The sequence below is a fragment of the Pteropus vampyrus genome, unplaced genomic scaffold (assembly GCF_000151845.1).
Source record: "Pteropus vampyrus isolate Shadow unplaced genomic scaffold, Pvam_2.0 Scaffold436, whole genome shotgun sequence".
NCBI classification, from domain to species: domain Eukaryota; kingdom Metazoa; phylum Chordata; class Mammalia; order Chiroptera; family Pteropodidae; genus Pteropus; species Pteropus vampyrus.
The window spans coordinates 834,444-858,763 of NW_011889217.1; the positions used below are offsets into that span (position 1 = coordinate 834,444).

The window sequence follows — 24,320 nt, forward strand, 5'->3', positions numbered from 1 at the left end:
AAGAACCACATTAATCACTGACACAATAAAGAAAATTAGACTGCTTCCTTCTTTCTTTAAAAAAGGGGAGGGGAAGGGAAAAGTGAATAGTTATTGTTCTAAGCTCTAGAAGGAATTTAGAATTTGCATTTTAGATTACACACCTTTCAATTACCATTACCTTGTATCGACTCAGAAAACCTGCAAAATTTTTTTTTGATAACTCCTGAGAAAAGACGACCAAATTCTCTGTGCTAATTCTTTTCAGTAATTATAAATTACATTGTGATACGATATGGTCTATGCAGCAGAATATTAATCTCTGTATGTACATACATTTGAACTGCTTGTTAGCTGACTTATATCATAAGACCGCATCTGACCCAGAGAAAAACCCCATGAGTCAGGCAAGACAGCTATATTCATTACATAGACGAAAATAGGAGGCTCAGAGAGGAAAGATGGCTCTTCCAATGTCAACAGTCAACCAGGTTAGAATTTTAATACACTCCTTTTCCCTTCTGACTCCCTGCTGATTTTCTACCCTGTCTATGACCCAGACAACAGCAAAGAGATATAAAGCTTTTCAGAGCCTGGTGACATCATACCCCAAGGACTTACAGTTAGTATGTGACAGAAATGAAAATATACCCTAAATTTTCTAAATCCCAATCAAATGAGGATATCTATTCTCCTTCCTACTCAGCTCACTCCCTAACAAGTCAGATGTAATACTCTTAAAAAAGAAAGGAAGCATAAATGCAGCTTGTTTTTTTATATACTTTTGACTATAAAATGAGATGAGAAAAAAAAAAATATCCAAAAAAATCTCAGTCTGGGTCAATATATGTGTTTGAAGGTCAATACCTCTAATCTCTTTATTCTCTCCCTCCCAGTGTCTGCTGTAACTCTCTATCATGTACATACATCTGGTACTGGTCCTTGAGAGTCAAATAACAAAATGGTATAAAATATGTATAATATAGTGCTAGTTCAGTTACTTTTACTTTCTCAAGATAAATATTTTTATTCAAGAATATCTTATGGTGAACCTATAACTAATAAATCAACACTACCCAGAAGCTAGTATAGTAGACTCAAAAATATCAGTGTAATAAATGAATACCAAAAAAAGAGCCAGCCTAGTTGAAAAGGGAAGAAGTCAGGCCTAGAACCAGAATGATTTATTTAGGTTAATTTCAACTGTGACCCAAAACACATAGACTCTACTCTCTCCTTTAATAAAAGTGTTATAAAGAATAATTAATAGTTCATAGACCAGGGCAATAGCATCACTTGGTTATCAGGCCAAAAATAAACAAACAAACAACAATAACAACAAAAAGATAAGCTAAAAAATAATTTCAATCCTATTTAACACCTGGCAATTTTTAAATGGACACTTTAAACTAAGTTCCTTAAAAATCTCAAAACGCCAACTTCTGGAAAGCATTTGATTAGAGGGGAAAAACAACAACAACAGGGTAATCACAGATGTATAAAAAGGTACCATGAATATCCATAAAGTATCTCAGGCTTTTCTTAAAATACACATGCCCCTACTACCAGAAGCCAAAAGAAAGATAGGTCTCATCTGATACTAAACACTTACATCTTCAGTCCAGTCTTCTGTTGTCCACTCTTCCACAGAATTCTTCCAGGCCCCTGTTGACAACAATCACAGCTTACACAACAAAGTCAAATATCATCTTATTCCAAATAATTCTCTATTGGGTACTGCACAAAACATATCATGTATCTCATTAGCAATTTAGTTTACAATCCAAGAAACACGAAGCTCTTAATCTAGTCTCAATAAAATCTGTCATGTTTTCAAATGCAATTTAGCTAGGTACTATGCACATAAACTCAAAGCAATGTCTCAAATTGATTCTGCTTCAGTGTAGATCATATCCGGGCAATTCTGCCATAAATAAAAGTATAGGAATAATACCAATATATACATTAAACAATGAGATCATTCCTTATATATAAAATTTAAAACAAAACAGAATTCAGTAAAAGTAGGTCTGCCTTGGATCTTTTAGGTGGATTACTGAATTATTAAATTAGGGAAGCATCCTTTTTAATAAAATATTAGCTCCACTGCATGGTTCCCTAATAGGTCTCCAGCAAACCTGCACACATAAGTCAAGCTCATAACAAGTCTAGTGCTATAAATCCTGATGAGCAGGTACAGAGGATGTGCTCAAACAGTTCTCAGAGAACCATCATCTATAAAACAGTTAAGCACTGTTGTTCAAAAATGCTGATTTTAGCACTTAGAGATCCTATATAAGTATACGCCCACTATTTTAAAGCATACATGCAAACACACACCCAGAGAAAATGATTTTTAATACACCAAAATATTAACTATAACCACCCCCAGGAAGTGGAATTGTGAATGTTTTCAGTTCCTTCAATGGGAAGAAATGAGCTGAGCATCTGACTACAATGAGGTTGTGTGGGGAAAGAAGGGGAAGAAAAGGAGGGACATATTCCTAAGAAAAAAAGGCAGGTGACCAGATCTAATTCCCTTGGAATCATGTCAATAACCTAATAACCACCTCATAAATAAACTGATGGTATTACCTAGGAAAGAGTCTTATAGAATGCTTGCAACAGGATGTCCCAAATTTAGGACTGATTATGGCGAGCGAATGTAGAATCTATAAATTTATGGAGCATGGCTTCCTGTAATATACCACCTAAGATATGCTATTATGTGGCTACAAAAGGAAGATGTTTCAAACCTGAAAACATTCCCTATGTGAGAAACCTACGCACATCACTTAGAGATCTCATCTATTATTGTGGATCACAGGGCATATGTGTTACAGGAAGGAAGAACATGGGTAGGTGCATTCCCTGCTCTTCTGTGGCTTTCAATTACAGGTATCCATTAACCCTTGAACAAAGCATGTTAAGTGAACTCATGAAGTTCAGACTCATACTATTCAGCAGTCAGCTGCTTTTCTAGTCTTCTTTTGGGAATCTGCATATGTTGAGGACCTTCTTAAGTTATACAGAGATTTTCGACCATGCTGGTAGTCCGTGCACCTCTAACCTTTGTGTTGTTCAAGGGTCAATTGTAATAGTAAGGCTTGATAGAGAAAGATTTTAATATTTGAACTAGCACTCCAATTCTCTGTATTGGCTCACTCATACTTTTAAATGGTTTCCATAATTTCTCCAGAAATGTCATAAAATATGTCTTTGAAGTATCAGATTTTCTTAAAAGTAGAAAAAATGAAAAAACACAAGGCACACTTAGTGTCTCTTCGAAATCAGTACTGGAACCTTGTTCTCTAGACCTCTGCACAGGCCTTAGCACACCGTACATGAATCTAAATGAATCTAAGGCAAGCCAGCCACCTACCTTTCACTCTTATCGTCTTTCTACAATGTGACTTTCTTTTAAGTACTAATACATAATCTCCAGTATTTTAATGTATTTCCTTCCAGACTTACCTCTAAGTACATGTATAGTTTTAAATGTCCACAACTGAACTAATTTCAAACTATGGCTAGTACATAGTGTTCTTGGTACCACCTCCATCCAATCTACCTTATGCTCATGTCAAATATATCATAGAACACAGTACTCTAAAGATTGACAAATTCTACAAAATGAAGGTTTGACATAAGGAGTTTCTAATCAAAACATAGAGAACAATTTCGAAGCCTCAAAAATCATAATAGGAAACCATTTATGGTAGAATTTTCCTTAGGACTCCTTCATCAATCAACCAGTCAATACTAGGTTAAAAACCTACACATTAAGCATGATGCTAGGTACCAAAGTCATATCTCATTAGAAAGACAATTAAAAATTTTGTGAGTGATTAAGGCAGTATATTACTGAATGATAAGTTACATGAAGCTGATTAATGCACTGGAAATTTGGAGGATGAAGTTAATGAAAGCTAGAATGTTTAAGAAAAAGCTTATGGGATTAGATGAAGCACAGAAAAAAACTTAAAGGCTGAAAAATAGCAGAAGAGACAGATATATAAGGGATATTCCAGGGAAGAGAAACAATAATGAGACATTACAAAAATCTATATATAAAATATTAAAAGCATCCTAAAGTTTAAATCATACTTTTTTTCCCCCCAAAAATTTTAAGTTCTGGTAAAATACCATAACATAAAATTTACTATTTTAATTTTTCAGTGTACAATTCAATAGTATTAAGGTAAAACATACTTTCTAATACATGATATGTAAAGAGACTAGCCTACCACTTAGAGAAAAATATTATAAAAATAATTATAATACAAATTTAGACATGCAGAATAGGGTGAGACTCTGAATACATTTAAAAGCAGGCAGAAGACAACGTATGTACTTAGTTGTAAGCAGAAGTACAACACAGTAAAGTGGTATGGCAGGCAACAGAAGGGACAGCCACATGTCAGAAGCCAGGACCAAGATGTCACAGTAACCTACCCTAGATATATAGACTATAAAAAATATCAGACCTTAGATATAGAAGAATACAAGGTCAGGTCCTAATCCTATTCTGGAATATTAAAATTTTATAGTAAAAGCTTGGTCCCCATTACAGGCCTATACACCTACACCTCAAACATATATGAAAACTTCAATGATATTCATTTATTTTGTTTAAAACAATAACTTTGAGATGTATGCTTTATGTTCAATTTAACTTGATGTTAGTCTTCTTATCAAAAGCATATGTAAGGCAGCCATGTAGGATAAAGGAAAATGGTGGCAAAAATCTGTGATGCCTTGAAAGCCAACCTGAAAAACACTTTCTATAATCAAAAGCTCATAATTATTTTGTCAAATAGCTGTAAAAATGCAGATTACAAACATTTATGTGATGAATTACCTAGCCCTGATAAAAATGAAATATATTGTAGTAAAGCATTTTATAAAATTCTTAAGTAAGGAAATTTTTAAAATAAAATATTCATACCTTTATGTCCATAAGAATTTTTGTTTGGCAGATCCTGAGCTACATTTTGGGTATTTGATGCCAGTTCTGTGAATCAATGTAAAATGGAAGGTTTTAACATGTCAAAACAAATAAGGTATTTATTAGAAGAGAAACCGGTCAGCAAATTTAACAGAGAAAAGAAAGCATCAAAGCTCAGTATATGCTGTACATCCAAGGTGAGGGAAATTTACTGCAATCCATATTGTGACTCAAGTATAAATTAGCCAGATGGCCCTTGAACGTTCAATTTGCATCAACTACCCTTGTTCTCATTCCTAGGTTCACCAAGCTCCCTTCCCTGTTGTCAAAGACAGAATTCCAAACTATTTAATCGATAATTTTTTTAGCAAATTTATAAATAAGCATTCTGACTATCCTTCAGTCTTTCTACTTTGGTTAGTGCCAGTCTGCCTCTAAGGAATGGATATGACTATTATACTGTCAAGAGTCAGGTTTCTGAGCCTGTAAGACTTAAGGCCGGACTCAGAACTCAACAAGACAATAATACCATTCTGCGAGTCCTCTAGAAAAATAGCCAGCATCCCATCAGCTGAACAGATATCCTTTAATTGTATTCTGCAAAACACATAATTTGCTTATCTAAATGTTTTTTCAGCAAGGAATCTGAAACTCTAAATGAGAATGAGGGGAAGGCAGGGCGGAGACAGGAAACAGGACAGGAGAGGGAAGAGGGGGAACACGAAAAAAGAAAAATAACCATTAACTAATTCAAAATTATGCTTTGACAACTGATTTGAAAATCAGTGATTATGAATAAAACCACTATAAACATCATGTGCAGGTTTTTGTGTGAATGTTTTTCACTCCTCTTCAATAAAAACCTAAAGTTGGGATTGTCAAGAGTGCATGCTATATGTATGCTTTCACACTGGGAATTTATGATTTTGAGTTATTCTGACATCTTCAAACACTTGGTACTCGCAGTTTTCTTTTAAAGCTATTTTAATGGATGCATGGTGGTAACCTACTGTGGTTCTAATTTGTATTTCTCCAATGACCAATGAAGATGAGGGTGTTTTTGTGTGCTTATTCGCCATCCATATAGCTTCCTTTGTGAAACATATGTTCAAATCTTCAGTTCATTTTTTATTCTGAAATAATTATAGATTTACAAGAAGTTACCTTTCATCCAACATCCCCTGATAATTACATCTTTACCTAATCCAAGGTGACTTAGATTTGCTTCTCTGTTTTGTCTAGAAGTTGTGCCTTTGAGTTTCATACATTTAGAGCCATTATCCATCCACCTGTGATTTTTTTTTTGTGTACAAAGAAAAGATTGTATTTTTTGTATAATGTATGGCACTGAACTGTCTTGGAACCTTTGTCCAAAATCAATTAGCCATGCATCTGTGGGTTTATTTCTAGACCTACAATTATATAATTGATTTCACTCTATGTTTTTGTTCCACAGTCTTGATTACCACGGCTTCAGAGCAAGTTCTTGAAATCGAGGAATGCATGTGAGTCTTTGAACTTTGTTGTTCTTTTTCAAAATTGTTTGGGCTATGCTAGTTTCTATACGTTTCTATGAAAATTTTAGAACCAAGTTGTCAATTTAAACAAAAAATCCTCTGGAATCTTGATTGAACTTGTACTGAACCTATGCATCAACTTGGAGAGAAATGACATTTCAATAATATTGAGTCTTCCAATTCAAAAACATTGAGTATCTTCTTTTTTGGGGTCTGCTTTGATTTTACTCATCATGTTTCAAATTTTCCAACATACGAATCCTGCACATACTTTGACAGATTTGTACCCAAGTATTTAGCATTTTTATACAACTGTAAATGGTACCGGGGTTTTTTTAATTCCAATTTGCAATTGTTCATTGTAGTATAGAAACATAGTGTCTTGCTTTTAGTGTTTACACAACTATGTGAATTTATTAGAATTTACTTACACCTATTCAAAATGGTAAATGTTATATATAAAATACATCTCAATAAACCTCACTTGGAAAACAGTGGGAATAATTTTCATGTGGTGGACTACCATGGATCAATAAATCCAAAGAGGGAGTCAGTAAAAATTAAGCTTCACAATAGTGAGATTTGAAATATATTAAAAATTATATACCTTTCCCTTATTTCTTCTTGACTCTCTCAATTTTATATTTTAACATGAGTTTGTATATTTTATGTTTCCATAGGTAGTCATCTTGCATATGATTACACTTCTTCATAGGTTATTTGTTTTTTTTTTGAGGCTACCATTTTTTTTTTTCCATTTTCTTTGCTGATGGCTTGTAGAAATATACATCTGTTTATTCAACCTCTATCTAGCACCTTTTAAAACTCCTTTATTAATTTATCTAGAAATTCTTTTATGTCATTATCATAAACAATAGGTTTTTTTCCTCCTTTTCCAATTCTCTGACTTTTCTTTATTCCTTATTGCAATGGTTAAAACATCTGGTACAGTGGTGAATAGAAACAGTGAGAATAAGCCCCTTTATCATGTTCCAGAGAAAAAAACAACACATTATCATTAACTGTAATGTTTACAGTAAGTTTTACAGATGTCTTTTATTTGATTAAGGAAATTTCTTTGGATTCTAGATTTGCCCAACTTTTTAAAAATCAGGGATGGGTGCTGGGTTTTGTCAAATGCTTTCCTTATTGAAATAATATGAATTTTCTTTTATTCTGTTAAAGGGGTGAATAAAACTCTTTTTTATTGAGCTATAAATCACAAAGCATAAAATCCACCCTTTTAAAGTACACAGTTGAGTAGTTTTTAGTATATTCACAAACTGTGCAACAATCATGACTGTCTATTCCAGAATATTTTCATCACTCCAAAAGTAATCTTGAACCCATTAGTAGTACCTATTTTTCTCGAACATTTCCAGCCCTCGGCGACCACCAATCTACTTTCTGTCTCTACAAATTTGCCTAATCTGGACATTTCACATAAATGAAATCACACAATATAAACTATATGGTCTTTTGTGGCTGGCTCCTTTCATTTTGCATAATGTTTTAAAGGTTCGTCCACACTGCAGCATGTATCAGTACTTCATTCCTTTTTATGGAAAAATGAATATTCCATTGTATAGATAATATACCATATTCTACTTATCCATTCAACCACTGAAGGACATTTGGTTTGTTTCCACTTTTTAGCTATTCTGAGTTATGTTTCCATGAACATTTGTGTGGACCTAAGCCTTCTATTCTCTTGGATATGTATCTAGGAGTTGACTGATTTTAAATGTTGACCTAAGTCTTCTATTCTCTTAGATATATATCTAGGAGTTGATTGATTTTAAATGTTAAACAAATTTGAATACCAGGTATAAATTGAACATGGTCATGATTTATGATCCTTTTTCTATCTTACGGAATTGGTTTCCAGGGTTTTGGTTTAAGACTTTTATATCTGTGTTGAAGAGTAAGATTAATGTATAATTTCAAATGTCAGCACAAAATGTACTGACATAAAGTATCTTCCCATGATCTTTTAATATCTATATTTTTAATTATAATTAATCATTAAAATAATTAATAAATAGTCTCTTTCTCATTCCTACAATTATTTATGCTGCTTCTCCTTCCCTTGATCAGGCCCATAATATATTTACCAATTTTACTAGTCTTTTCAAATTACCACTTATAACTTCTGCTGATCTTCTACAGTATCTTTGATTTCCAGTTCACTGACTATGTGTCTGTGATGATGGCATTGTCATTTTTTGACCAGGGTTCATCTTATATGGAAGTGTCAAATTATGTCTTTATAAATATAATCACAGTATTTAATAAATATTATCATGAACATGTCCTCCAATGAGCTCTATTAAATAAACATGCCAATTACTAAATATCCACCCATGAATTTCAGAAAAGTAATAATCCAAAAACATCAGGATACATAAAAACACGCAAAAAACAATTGTTGCCCCAAACCCATCTATCATCTACCATTTTACCTGGTTAAAATTTAGTGTCTATCACTAGGAATGGTAATTACTTTCAGTAACAAGTTCTTCTCCTAAGAAATTCTATAAATCCCTGACACACTGTCTGGGGGCGGGGGGGCCGGGGTGGGGGGTGGTACTTGATTTATTGGGGGGATCACTTCATAAGATACAGCAATGTCTAACCACTATGCTGTACTTGAAACTAATATAATATTGAATGTCAACTGTATATGAAAAAAAAATTTTAATAAATTTTTAAAACATCCCTGACGTACTGAGATTTGAGTGGGGGGTTTGTGCTGATTTACTTGGATTAATTACCGCCTCTTCCTCAGAGTGCAGAAGGAAAAAAATCAAATTTACCTTAGGGAGATTTATAAGTGAGAGACTTTGGAAATGTTAAGAACAAGCGAACAATAGTCTCAGAGGTAGGACAGCAGGTTGTTTTTCATTATTCTCCATCAGCACACTTTGATGTCATCTTTGTATGTATATTAACAATTCAAACAATTAAAACACATCCCCAACAAGAATAGACACTTACCACTTCCCTCATGTGCACCATTCTGAGCAGTTTCCCAAACTAGTGGTTTTGTCCCACACCCATCTATAGATGGAGAATCTGAATAGTCTGCAGGATTAAACGTCCTGGAGTTTTAAATAAAGAATAAAGGCAAATGAAGCAATCATCAAGTCATAAAATTAACTTTACATCATCTTCCCCCAAACAAATTCTGTTCCTTCTTAGAGACACCATGAGAAACTTCACCCTTCTTCTCCTATTTAATTATAGCTCTCTGGCCATTGGGATACAGATCTTTTGAAAAACAAAGGCTGCTTAGGGACCTTCCATGTACTCTTATATGATACCCCTATTTCCCTAAGTTGCTATCCTCTGCATCCTAAAGCAGGTGTAGAGACATGATCATTCTAGGAAAAATGAGGGTTCTCTGAAAAGCCCTCCTGAAAACTAAACCCAGACTTACATAGTCAATAAGTCTTTTCTTACCAAGTTAGAATCCAAGTTTGGCTTTGAATCTTTTACAACTGATTTTTATGATCCTTGCTGTATAAAAACAATGGTTATAATTTTTTTTTTAAATTTTGTTCATTATCTTTTTTTTTTTTCCATTGCAATCCCACGATTCAGAGGTCTAACTAGGGCCAAATTAAATACTACCTTTAAATTTTTCACAATAGAATTTTTATTGTGCTATCACCAACAAATTTTGTTTTTAATCACAAAAGACTGTTTTTAAAGGTAAACAGCAAAATCCACAAAATAGTTTAAAGCTACTGGGCTGGACATACATGTTTGTTCCCTGTATTTCCATCCTTCGTCCACAGGGAGCTTGGGCAGAAAATAGAGATGGCAGGAGGTACCACCTGAAAGCAGTGACCCACAACAGTGCTGCCCTGAAGTTATGGAGAGACAAAGGGCTTTTCTTGGAACCGATTTCTTTCCCTTCTTGACTGTCATCTACATATGACTTCTGTAAGATGCTTAAAAGCTTTTTTTGTAAAAGTTCAGGGGGAGCTAATGTTTTAGAAGCAGCACAAAGTGAAATAACAAGAAGAAATAATGAATAAACAACTGATTATATCACTTGCATAGTATAATCACCCTTTACTATTATAATTCAGGAAAAAATTATCACTTTTATATAAACATTGCATTTATGTACCATTCAAAGACAACTGCTAGATTTACTAACATTACTTATGCGGTGGTTTTCAGCTAGGGGTAAATGTGTACCTCCCTCTCAGAAGACATGTGGCAATGCCTGGAGACATTTTTGATTGTCACAATTTGAAAAGGGTTGCTACTGGCATCTAGTAGGGAGAGGTCAGGGATGTTGCTAAACATAACACAATGTAAAGGACACCCCACCACATCAACAAACTATCACCCAATCCAAAATGTCAACAGAGCCAAGGCTAGAAACTCTGCTCTAAGGCCTATTATGATACAATTTTATTTGTACTATTTTGCTTTTTTACTATTTTCTAAGTATAGAAAACATCTGACTCACCACGATAAAATGGATATGGAATAGAGGAAGGAAAACCTTAGAGTTTAAAACTAGAGAAGGTACTAACTACAAAAATAGGGTGGTTAAGACTTACCCCATGCCTTGGGTTGAGAATCTTCCTGCCCCTCTCCCTCTGCCACGTCCGAATCCTTTAAAAAATTATAGTATAAAATAGTATTTACATCCTACACAATTATAATTTTACCAACTTCATCCTATAATGCACTTACACAAACAATACTGTCATTGTTCCTAACAGTACCGTCTTTCCCTCCAGTGCGCTCAATCTGCTGGTCGCTACTGACACAGCCACCTATACGGTTATTAATTTAAAAGGAGAGAATTTAATTTTGTTTGTATAATATTTGTGTGTACCAGCTTAACACAAGCAGGTCATTTTTAATATTCTGTGTTTTTTTAATACCAGCAAGTGCAAACATCATGACATCATACACCTCTACTATAAAATGAAATGAGAAAAAGAAAGGGGAAATTGCTAAGTTGGAAGTACTATACTATTAAATAGCATTTTAAATACTAGGACTTTGACAATAACCAAAATGGCAGCAAGCAAGAGAACTAGCAAGAAGAAATATTTTTATTCAACAACTCTTCAATTTTTCTTAATCAAAATCCTAAACTGTGGAATACAGTTCTAGATGCAAGAGCTAAATCTACACAACTCTTAGAAGAAAATAAAGAACAAAAGCTTCAGAGCACCAAGTTAATGATTTCTTGGATATGACACCAAAGACAAAGGCAAGAAAAATATACACATTAGAGTTGTACATCAAAAGACATTATCGACAGAGTACAAAGGCAACTCATACAATATTTGCATATCATATATTCTCAACATCACTCTTCATTAGGGAAATTTGATTCCCATTATGACAGCTTACTATCAAAAAAAGAGAGTAAAAATAACACTAGAAGGGTCATGGAGAAACAAACCCTTGTGTAGTGTTTGGTTGGAATCTAAAATGATACAGTTACCATGGAAAACAGTATGGCAGTTCCCTCCCGCAAAATTAAAAATACCGTATGATCCTGCAATTCCACTTCTGTACATATACCTAAGAAAATTTGAAAGTAGGGTCTGAATGAGATATCTGAACACTCATGTTCACAGTATCCTTACTCACAACAGCCAAAAGGTATAAGCAACCCAAGTGTCCCTCGATGTATGAATGGGTAAGCAAAATGTGGTACATACATACATACAACGGAATATTATTCAGCCTTTAAAAGAGAAGGAAATTCTGACACATGCTACAACATGGATGAACCTTGAAGACTTGTGCTAAGTGAAATAGGCCAGTCAAAAAAGGACAAATATTTTATGATTCCACTTAAATGAGGTACATGAGACTAGTCAAACGCAGAGGAAGGTAGTTTCCGAGGGGTATATTAGCCATACTAATATAACTAACACGTACATTAGTCATGTATAGTTAACTTACCCAACAGTTCAAGTTAAACTATTAAAAATATGACCTTAAAAATCTACCCTACTCCCAGAGATAGGGGAATAGAGGGAAATGTCCTGGAAAGTGGAAGAATTTAATAATGCATATCAATAGCTGCTACTGTAACACTGTCAAAAAGCAAAGGTAAGACTTCATCCAAAGCTTTAACCACAGCCTACAAGAAGGTTGAGAATGAAAACGCTTCACTGTAAAACAAAACAAAACAACTTGTGATGTTATCCATACAATGGGATGCTCTTTGGCCATAAAAAGGAATGAAGTACTGATACATGCTACAACACTGATGAACCTTTAAAACATTAAGCTAGGTGAAAGTAGCTAATCACAAGAAAACCACTATAAGACTCTATTTTTACGATATGTCAAGAACAGGCAAGCAAATCTATACAGACTAGAAAGTAGATTACTGGTTGTTTATTGCTAGGGTGGGGGATGAGGAAGGTAGAGGAATTGGGAATTGGGAATTGATAAAGGCTACAGGGTTTCTTTTTGAGGTGATGAAAATATCCTGAAATTGATTATGGTGATGACTGCATAATTCTATGAATAAAAATTACTGAATTATAAATGGGGTATATTGTATGGTATATGAATTGTATCTCAAGAATATTTTCTTTTTGGCTATAATGAACACTGTTACCAAAGAAGAGAGCAAAAGAAAAAACACAATAGATTTATTTTTTTTTTTAGTTTATTTGAGCCAAACATACAACATGCCAGAAGCAAAATCTCAAACTTTCCCAAAACACAATTGCTCTTGATAAGTGGACCCATTACAACAAAAGAGAATTCATTTCAATGGCACGCATGTGGCAAATGGTACTAACATTGGTTAAATATTAATAGTGCCAACATTTTTAAAAAGGGATTCTGCTAAGAAATCATTAAATGATAACCAACATACTTGAGCCAGAAAGCAAGATGTACATGAAACAGAAGAAAGGAATTTATAAAAGAAATACATATTGAGTTGGCGTCATAGTGTAGTGGTTAGCGTGTCTGCTTTGCATGCAGAAGGTCCTGGGTTCGCACCCCAGGTGGAGCCACGGACCATACCCAGGGTGTGCCAGGCCCCCCAAATGCGCCGGGGGCGCCAGGCCCTGGGTGTATGCCGCGAGCACGTAGGGGGAGACACCCTGCCTTCGAAGATCCAATTCTTAAAAAGGGAGACGGCAACATCCGTGGCGGGGGGCGGGGGGGAAGGAGATTAAGGAGGAAAAAAATAATAATAATAATTAAAAAAAAAAGAAAAAAGATACATATCCTAAATTCAAAAATCCTCCAAATTCTCTGGAAAAAGTCAATATCAACTACATATCTCTCTCTCTAGATACGGAAACAGTTAATTCTTACACTCAAGTTATTAATGACAAACAAGCCAAACCTCTTAAGTAGATTTCTGAAAATAAAACACATTATTTACTGTAAATTTTAGCAAGATAACAAATTGTTCTTTCCTATTCCCCTGGCTAGTAATGCTACCAATAACATTGTTTTCTGTGTATATACCATTTCTTTACACTGTTATCTGATACAAACAGCTACTTTCACCTAGCAGCTCAGAGTAAAGGCCCAGGGGCTTTTAAAAGAGAAAAACAAAATTAAAGATTATTATAAAGAAGAAACCAATGTAATGATAAATGCTATACCTTTTCTCCAGTAATTAATTGGCCAATAAAATCATTCTATTCTTTTTGTTACCTTCTGTTTTCCTTCTCTTCCAAGGTGGGCAGTTCAAGGCCTAAAGCCTAAAACCAAGGAGTACAGATGCTATCCATCTTCCTTACCATCTTTTCTATACCTATAGCGACAGTGGCAAATTTGGAATTTTCACTATAAAACTTGTTCCTAAATATACACAATAGTAAGCAGTTTAAGCTCCTCAAACACAGAACTATACTTAAGTTTTCACTAATTATTTCATGGCATATGAAAAGAACTTTACCCAGAACACTCCAAATCTCATGGATTTCTAACAGGTCTTTAACCTCAAAATTAAGTCAGTATCATCCAGAAACACTTCCAGTCATACGGTGGATACTTAATAAATGCGAGCTAAATTCCACATACTGTATACAAAACATGATATGATTTGATAATCAAGTACCTCTAAATGGTCAACATTTATAATGTTCCAAAGGTTTTCACACCAACTACCAGGCTTAGTTCCTAAAAAGCAAACACCAGGACGTTGACAACAACTAAGCGCAACTGCTACTCTCCTCCTCTAAAGGATGTAGTTTTCTCACAAAAACAATTCATAAATACTTTTCCACAAACTTTAAATGTCTTACAGAAAAATTATTTGTTACAAGTATCGCATTGATTTTTGATCCTCCAAATATATACAGCAAACATTCAGAGAAAAATATAGAAAATCTAGGCATAAAAGGGAATTTAACTTTACTTCATTTGCTAGAGTTCATACTTTTCATGCTATAAAACATACTCCCAAATTATATGACTTTTGCATATTAAAAATTATCAAATTCTTTATATATATTATCCAAAAAATTACAGGTTAGCTTATTAAATCCACGCTGTTTCATATTTTTTTAAAACCAATACCATGCAGATAAGGCAAAAATTAAGGAGGGAAGGGGTGACTTACTGAAATTTTAACAATTTGAAATTTTAGCAATTTAATCACAAATGTAGATTAGTGTTCTGAGGGAAAGTAAATATGAAGTCAGTAAGAAGAGCCCACAAGTATAGTCAAAAGAAAAGAATAAATGCAACAGGGACCTTAACAAACACTTTTTAAAGCATGTATTTCTTTTTTAAATACACTTTAAAATTTGCCTGCTAACCCATAGACCAAAAATAACTGGAAAGAGAACAATCAACTGTTTTAAGGCTAATTCAAACACACTATAGAAGAGTAAATTAAGACATTAAATATCTTACAACCCAGCTTCTGGAAAGGAACATGTTGCAGAAAGCAAAGAATGTGTATTCTTTAACTATGAATGTGATGTAAACTATTAATCCTGCACCATTATTCACTTACTATCAAACTGGACTTAACTAATATTCACTGAGCAAAATAATTATGTTTTTATGCATATTGGGTACTATACAAATGTTTTTCCCCTCTTGCCCTGTGCTAGACTTTGGATACTGATTCAAAGAAATCTCCAAACACAGACCACTACCTTCAATAGCCCTGATTAAATATATTTAAATACAGGTGTTATGATATAAAAACTATACCTCACTAAAGTTTATTTATATGTGGGGGAGGGTAGACTGATTTTTTTTTTTTAAGTCTATGTGGGTTTATAAAGAGTTAATCCAAGTCTCTTACCCAATACTTTACACCCTTTCTAAAAGTAAACATGTTTGAATTAGGGATTTTAATGCAAGCCAGTATCATTTCTAGATTTTACTTGGTTTGGCTCCTTTCAATCCATAAAAATAGTTCCCAGTGGACATGGTTTCAAGGCTACCCACTTGGTTAAGTCCTTCCACTTTTCCATAATGGAAAGCTATTTATTTACCTCCACCTCTAACATAAAGAATTTGTCATTCTTGAGAAAGGAAGGAGGCAACCAGGCAGATAACCACCTATTATTACCAACTCAGACTCTCTCCTCCCTCCCTCGGTCTCCCTGAACAACCCAGGTTCCAGAATAAGACAGAACTACTTCAAACTCTAACCAAATGATCTAGTTCTCTCATCTGTAAAATGAGAACAACAATAATCCTCAGAGGGTTTACTGAGGAATTAAAAGAAAATGCATGGAAATCACTAGCAAAATCCTGCTACAAAAAAAGCACTTAGCGTAAATGTCGGCTATTATTTTTGTTAAATTTCTTTTGTAAAATGTTGGCTATTATTTTTGTTAAATTTTGTTAAATTTCTCACAGAAAGAAAAACATTTCAGAAACAGGTAATTCTAAAGACACGTAAACACCACAAAAACTCATTTCACTAAAAAAAAGTGCTAACAGACCTAGCTATAGCCCTCAATATTGGAGAGAGAAAGCAAGGTCCAACACTTCCCCTGAGCAGACTATTCTTGCCACAAAGAAAATCACAATGTGGAATTATCTATGTCGCAGTACCCATCTGGAAAATTCTGAGAAATCTTTTAAAAACTAAACTGTAAAAACCAAAGTAAAGATGTTAAAAATTTCAGTTAAATTAATTCTAAACCCACTGATAAACTCACTAAAAATGAAAAACTCATTAACCTGAACATCACTAAATAAAAAGGAAGACATAAAAGTACCTTCTGATGCAATGCAATATAGATACACAACACCACCCATGCTTATCTTAAAAAGTGAGCATGAATTTAATTTTTAAAGTTACATTTACAGTAAACATGAGGGCTACAAAAATAAGCTAAATGACACCAAAGAAACAAAAAGACAAATGTAGAGTGTGAAACATGACATTCTATAGGACAAATCACATGGTTCTGACGACAAATCAATTATGGAGAAAAAAGTGAAGGTGCAAAGATGGGGAAGAACTACTCCAGATTACAGAGAATCAAAATATGTAATGTATAAATCTTGTTTAAATCCCGATTCAAAGAAATCAATGATGAAAAGACATTTTTTTAAACATCAAGGAAATTTAGGTATGCATTGAGTATTAGATGATAACTAAAGTTTACCACAATTTTTAGGTGTCAAATAGCATTACAGTTACATATGAAACTGTCTACATTTTTCAGAGATGCTTACCATAGTAATTAGGGGTAAGTGACCCAAAAAAAATCTACTTTAAAATATTTCTGCAGAGAAAGAAGGAAGAAAGAGACATATAAAGTAAACATGGCTAAAATTCTTAAGCATTGTTGAATAAGAATAAGGGACCATGGAGTTCATTTAACTACTCTCTGCATTTTTCTATGTTTAAAATTGGTCACAATAAATAAAGGTTAGAAAAGGGAATTATAATTAAAATCTATTTGATAATTTCAATATTATTTTAACTGTGCCTGGCAAGTTTGTATACAATTTTCTCTTTTTCTGGAAATCATTTACCTTTGCCCCATATAGTGGAAGCTAAATGATAGTTGGATGAATGAACAGCCAAGGGAGTTGACAGTATTTGCACTACCTATACTATTTCTACACTTAATATTTATGAAAATTTCTCCCACTATATAATGTTCATTTGAAGAAGAGTCACAACTGCATTGAACAATGGATCAAACACGTCAGTCAATTCAGGCAGCTCCTCCACTGAATCAAAAGAGAGTCTGCATATTACGTCATGTACTTCATTTTATAACCCTGAGAAAATTCATTTGCAACTCTCAAGTATATGTAACTACATTCTTAAAGTGATTTAATGAAATCCCAAATTAATAAAATGTAAAGAAATAATCACTAACAGAAAACGGGGAGGCTGGGGGATAGAAATCAATGGGTAAATTTTAATTTTAAAACCAGTGAGTAAAACACATTTGTTAAAGTCCAACATAAGAGAATTAATAATGACATTTTGGTCAGAACTTCAAGTTTTAAATTATTTATATAAAGTGTCTTCTCAGCTCATTTGAAAACAACCAATAGGTTTCCTCAAAATTACAAAATCCAAACACTTCATTTATAGGCATCAGTAAATAAATCAAAAGATTTCAGAAGAAAAACCATTTGTTCAGAGTACACTGTCATGCCTTAGTCAGAGCCCAGGATAGCGACAGACTGTCTGCTTCTTCAATCACAATCATCTCCTTTCCTCTTATTCTATCTTACCTCTACCACGAGCTCGCTTGCTACGGTCCGAAGGCTTGTCCCCTTGATTGCAATCAATTCCATTCTCCTCACCTCTATCTACAGAAGAAAAGAGTACCTCTTACACATAATCATACCAGGCAACTATTAAAGGCAAAAACAAAATTTTTTTTTTTAAATGCTAAAATTTAACCAGAGTTCAAAAACATGGGAAAAACAAAACCAAATAAAAGTGGCTCAAAACTGAATGACAGCACATCTTACTTAATTCATAGGTAAAAATTCTATTTAAAAAAAAAAAAAAAAAAAAACCACTTTTTCTTTCTTCTATTTGGACTTCCCCTCCTCTAAAATAAGTTTACTTCAAAAAACCACCTTTGTTATTCAACTATGTAATACACCACAAAATTTGCTCATTGGTTAGGTTTAAAGCCTGAAAAGGCATGGAATAGCAAAATAACACCACCAAGGAAACACTGAGTTATTGGGGAAATATAAGTGTTAGAGACAGGTTTTTATAGGATACTGTCCAGAAAATGCCAACTGTCTTTTTTTCTCCTCATCCTATATTGGCATTAATGATTCTATATAACAAAGAAATTTTATGAGCCATATTGACACAGCTTGCTGACCTCATCTCTTTCAGGGCTTAACTCCCATGAGTTGTCAGTGAGGCTTTTCTTAGTGGTCACTCTATTTAAATTTGCTAGACCTCTTCTTAGAAAACCCATCTCTCTGCCTTCCTCCCCCTACTCCCACAGCACATCCCTACATAACACTATTAAAATATTAATATAAAATGTTACTTTTTTTATTGTTACATCTCACTCTACCTCCATTAAAAGGTAAGTTTTAGGAGGGCAAAGATTTGTTTTATTCATTGTTGTGTGCCTGTAAGAGTACCTGCTATATAGTAAGCACTCAACAAATATCCATGGAATTACCTAGCAAAAGTCTCTAAAGTGGTATGTTAAATACATAAATTTTATTTGTTCATAATTTAGCTACTTTGGTATGTCTGTACAGCATATCATATATGTTGTTTTAGGTAAATGATGCCAAAACTTGAGTTGAATGGAAAGTACTGAGAAAATCTTCCTTCTTCCACAACTTTCTGCTTATTCTAACACTTGTCTATACCATGAGTATCTGTACATGAAGAAGAATAAACAGCTTCATCTATCAGTGAATGAAAAACCTCTTTTAAAATTAGAGGATATGCTTGATTCACAACAGAAGGCAGTCTTAAAACACATAACACAACTAACTATCTACAGCCCAGGTCAATGCTGATATGAAATTCATCAGTTAGGCTTCTAATGAACTACTTAGTTGTAGCTCATTACTAAGTGTTAACTATAATAACGAATGTTGCACTGAGGAAGTAGATTTATGGGCAGTCATAGGAACACTCTTTCATCTTTTCAGTATGCATAAAATTTCATCATAAAAAGTTGAGGGAAAAGGTCTATACTTACACTCTCTCCCACGATTGCCACCTCTTCCCTTCCGACTGCTGTTTCCACGTCCACGACTCACTTCCCTCTCATTTCTCTTCTCTCTATTCTCTTTGTTTTCTGAACTTTCTTTTCCAAAATTCTTCTTCTTCCCCCCTACGGTCTCCCATGAGGTCTACCGAAGATAAGAGTTGTCATTCAGAGTGGTCACTGAAAGTGTGTACAGATTATCAAGGGTGCATGCATGTATCTTTCAAACCTAATCACCCATGCCTTGCAGCTCACTTGCCTACCATTTTCTTTTCCACATAGTTCTTTCTGATGATAAGGACAGCAAAGGTCTTGCTTAGCTCCTTTGCTATACAGATTACAGCAACTAGCTAAATTTACAACTACTATATGTTGTCTCACCAGAAAGCCTTTTCCTATGCTGATCTGAAAATAAAGTGTCATTTCCCCAAGCTCTTACTATATGCCACCCCCCACCTACCTCAGTAGTGGGCCTTAAAACTATTAAATACATAGATTAGCTCAAAGATTACAAAGTTACATAAAATGCCCTAAAATCTCGGGAATACAACTTTCTCTATTCAGTTATCCAAAGTAACCATCTAAAAAATTTTAATGTTAGACAAATAAAATTTAAGGTTTTTTAATTAAGTACCCTAAATTTCAACCTCAAAGACTTGTCCCAATGAGAAGTCAAATGATTTATATAACCGCCTTCTCCACCTCTCTAATGGTGACCCCAAATCAAATCATACCATATATTAAAAATTGCTGAGGAAAGAATGAGACACTATGTTCTTGTGAATGTAAGTAGTAGGCTATTAGGGGGTGTTACTAGGAAATCCCAAAATTGGCCCATTTGTTTCTATTTACTTTTTCATAATCTATCTTCTTTCACAAGAGTTGAAAAAATTCAATCTATTTGTTTGTTTGTTTCTATTTACTTTTGTTTCTATTTACTTTTTCATAATCTATCTTCTTTCACAAGAGTTGAAATGATTCAATCCCCAAACTACTAACATTGTATATCCAAATAAACATAAGCACTGGAAATTAACAAACTAAAATTAAAGAGATATAGCTGAATTATTTCCAAAATGGGAGAGGCCAGATTTAAAACATTTTTAGTTACAGTGGAATAATCAGATATCCTTAATTCTGGTAAGAATGTATCTATTCTAACCTTCCTGGAAGTCTACTTGTTAACAGCATCCAATTTTTATTTAGTTCACAGCTTTTGACCCAGCAATTCTACTTCCAGGCCTTTATTCAAAGGAAATAATCTGATAATTGTGCAAACATTAATATATAGACAATAATCAGAATAAAATGGGGGGAAATTCCCTAAATATCTAGCTAAGAGATTATCTACTCTAGAATATCCATAAAGGGAGCAGTATATAGCTATTTTAAGAGTGATCCAAGTGTACAAGATATTGATATAAATTAAGCATGCTATCAGCAAACAGCATATAAAATAGGAATTTTTAGTTCAATAAGAGCCTATCTAATATATATATATGAAAGTTAAAAGTAGTTATATGAGGAAGTTTAATTTGATTTAACCTTTTAATCTTTCTGCATTGCTTTTTAATTAGAGAAATCAATAAAGCTTATTTATTCCAGTAAATAACTCCACAGTATACAAACTCGATTTATTACGTTCACTAACATGACTAAACAAGACAACTATGTAAGATAGAATCCTGTCCTCTTAGGTTAACAACAAGTCCTGGAAAATTTACACACAGTAGAGTCAGCACAAGGTACCTACATATATAATGTATAACGTCTTTATACTGCCAGACCTAAAAGTACTCAATCATTATGAAGGGACAGACTTTCTTTGTAAGACATTTGAGAGAAAAACATCTTACTCCATTTCATTCAGCAAAAGAACCCTAAAGCAAGTCTTGGCTCGTGAACTCTACAAACACTGACAACTTATTTGTGAGGAGAAGTAGGAAAAGACCTTTAAGGAGCAATTGGTTTAACACCACAGTAAATGCTAGAGAATATCACACATTTTGCACAATAGTCTACAAGCATGCACACAGGCTTTCAAAGTGAACTAATTACAAATTCTCAACGGAACTTCTGTCATCTGTATTTTGCTACTTATAGGACAGGTCTGAAGAAAATCTAAGAAGACTTCACATTTAGTAATCAGAAAAACAGCTTTCCAGGCCAGCCATTCAAAATCACTCTCCTACACCTTCATATTTGTCAAGAACTACTCAACACGAATTAGCTTTTTTTTTTTTAATTACATTAATGCAAGGGAATGATTTTTCAAAACTATTTTGTCACTCAAAATGCATTATAATGAAACAAAAAATTTAGTACTATGATCATGTTTTCTTTTGTGACAGCTACCTCTACATGAGAAAGACATTCATCTTTAAAAATATCATGGACAATTTCCACTTGACATTTTTCAAAGTAATAATTTTGTTTCAGAAGATGTTGGCACAAAGTAAGGTTAGCCAATAAAACAAGATTTGTTTGCTTTCATGGCTTACTGAAATGTTCTTGCTCCTAGCAAACCTAGGTGTTTACGTTCTCTAGCATCCCCACTCCAATTAATTCTACCCTAGTCAAGAGAAGATATTCCTTACAGCTGGTTAGTTATAGATGCTACAGACAGCAACCAGGTAAGAGACAAGGCAAACAGTGTGAAAGAAAAGATGCACCGCAAAATAATCCTAAACAAACCAGGGTTTTGAAAGTACTTTCTCTCTGCTTCTGGATTTCCCTCACAGCCCCCTTACTTCCAAGCAAGCATACATCTTTTGTGTCTATAGTCAAGCCCTAATTTGCCATTTTCTGATTTTGAAGAAACAAGCCAGATTTGGCTACCACAATGTGACTTCTAGGTTCAAGAGGTAACTAAAGAGACATTCTTTATGTAACATTCAGCCCAGAACCATCTCCTTTGGATTTGGTCCCAAATGAGAAGTTAAAAGTCAATAAACTAGAGAGAGAACTGGACTTTTAAGACTTAAAAATTCACCCAATTACCACGGAAAAGGAATGAAATCTGCTGGAGGTAAAGCGATGGCAACAATAAGTAGTTTCCTGTCCTATCTCTACCATAAAAAAAGAAAGTAGGCCCTCCAATTAATGACTTGGAAATATTTCACTTATTTGGTGTTTTTTTTTAATAAAGAGGCAAGTTAAGCCCTTCGGTTCATTTTGAAAATAACAGAGAGTCATTCTACAATGAATTCATTAGCAATGAGGTACACACATTCCCCATATTTTATAAAACCCAGTAAATATATGCCTGTCAGCAAACAAAAGCTATACAAAATTTTATTTCATCATTTAACACGATATAGTTTCCCAACAAATTGACATTATTTGGTAGTTTATCATGTGTACTAGTGTTACTGTACATGGAATTTTACGCACAGATGCTATACTCAAATAGTGAAATATTTTCCCAAGTATCTAATTATTTAATTACAATATTCACTCTCCTTGCTCCATATTAAGTAAAAAGATATTCATCTTACTTTTGAGCTTGTCAGGGCAGTTCATTTTAATATAGCCTGACCCTAATACGGCCTATCCCTGGAAAATGAGAACCTAATTAAACCTGAACACTGACAAGGCACTTTTTGGTGTGTTCATCTTTGTACTCCTTTTTAGATAAATCATTATTTGTTTTAATCTGCTCTGAAATGGTTTCCTCAATTTAAAAATACAAATGAAATACTGTGCAATCTCCACATAGGAATCAAACGATTAGGGCTAACAACTGCCCGGTGTGGCTTTATTTAGTTGCATCCTTCCTAAAATAAAAAAGATGACCTCTAGTGTGGCTACACGGTCCTCAAACTTTACTAAGCTAAAAAAAAATAAAAAACTTTGCTCCTTTTATATATCTGTCAAACTGTCATAAAAATGTGTCTGTAGAATATTCACACATAAGCAAATAGATATACCAGCAAATCCTGGTTTTCTGTTAGTCTAGAGATATAAGGAGTAGTAAGAGGTGACGATTGAGATGAAGAAACATGAGCAGTGGAGCCAAGAGAAGTTTTTTCAGGTGGTGAAAATGTCCACAGGCCCAGAGAATTTTGGAAACTGTGTAAGGCTGGAGTAGATGACCAAGTTCTCTTTCGAGTCTTCAGATTCTACAACTTCATGAAGAAACCATATATAACAAAAACAGTCATTTCAGGTTAGTGTTCTTTCTGGAACTTAAAACAAATATGGAATGGCACCCATAATTCCCTCCGCCCCCACCCCCATATTAGGTGAAGTTTAAAATGCAATATGGAATTGGAGACAAATCTTAGCACTGCAAATCAATTAATAATACTTATTAATAATCTTACCGTGTCTGAATTCCCTTCCAGCAATATATTGATAGCTTTGTTCACATCCCCATTACAGTCATGTAGGGCCACTATGCATTCATCTTGATTTTTTCCTGTCACTTCCATAAGCTGTTGAAATTATAAGAAAATGGTCAGGAGGACCACAAAATGGCACTTAATATTAATTTTAAGATTCTTCTATATAAAGACGGAAATTATGCAATCCTTCCACATAAAGATGGCCTTGTCTAGATTCTGAGCTTACAATCCAAGAACAGGTTTACCTGTTTGTTTTTTTTTGTGGCCACCCCAAGTCTTCTCATCGATACTGGCAGAGTCAAACTACAAATCAACCCTCTTCTGAGCTGACCAAATATCAGATTAGAATTTTAGGTATCCAAGGCCATAG

General features: G+C 33.9%; 1 protein-coding gene across 11 annotated transcripts in view; it reads right to left on the minus strand.

Annotated features, from left to right (window-relative positions):
• UBAP2 (ubiquitin associated protein 2) overlaps nucleotides 1–24,320 on the minus strand; it is a 95,530-nt gene that overhangs the window by 30,604 nt on the left and 40,606 nt on the right. For all 11 annotated transcript variants that reach the window (XR_002777470.1, XR_002777469.1, XR_002777468.1 and 8 more), the window contains 7 exons: nucleotides 23,930–24,040; nucleotides 19,596–19,749; nucleotides 18,139–18,216; nucleotides 11,025–11,079; nucleotides 9,442–9,545; nucleotides 4,928–4,993; nucleotides 1,592–1,644 (listed from right to left, as the gene is read on the minus strand). Coding sequence is in view for 7 of the 11 variants with exons in the window: in XM_023524046.1 (XP_023379814.1) it covers nucleotides 1,592–1,644; nucleotides 4,928–4,993; nucleotides 9,442–9,545; nucleotides 11,025–11,079; nucleotides 18,139–18,216; nucleotides 19,596–19,749; nucleotides 23,930–24,040 (621 nt within the window). In the remaining 4 variants the exon portion in view is untranslated. The remainder of the gene's footprint in view (nucleotides 1–1,591; nucleotides 1,645–4,927; nucleotides 4,994–9,441; nucleotides 9,546–11,024; nucleotides 11,080–18,138; nucleotides 18,217–19,595; nucleotides 19,750–23,929; nucleotides 24,041–24,320) is intronic.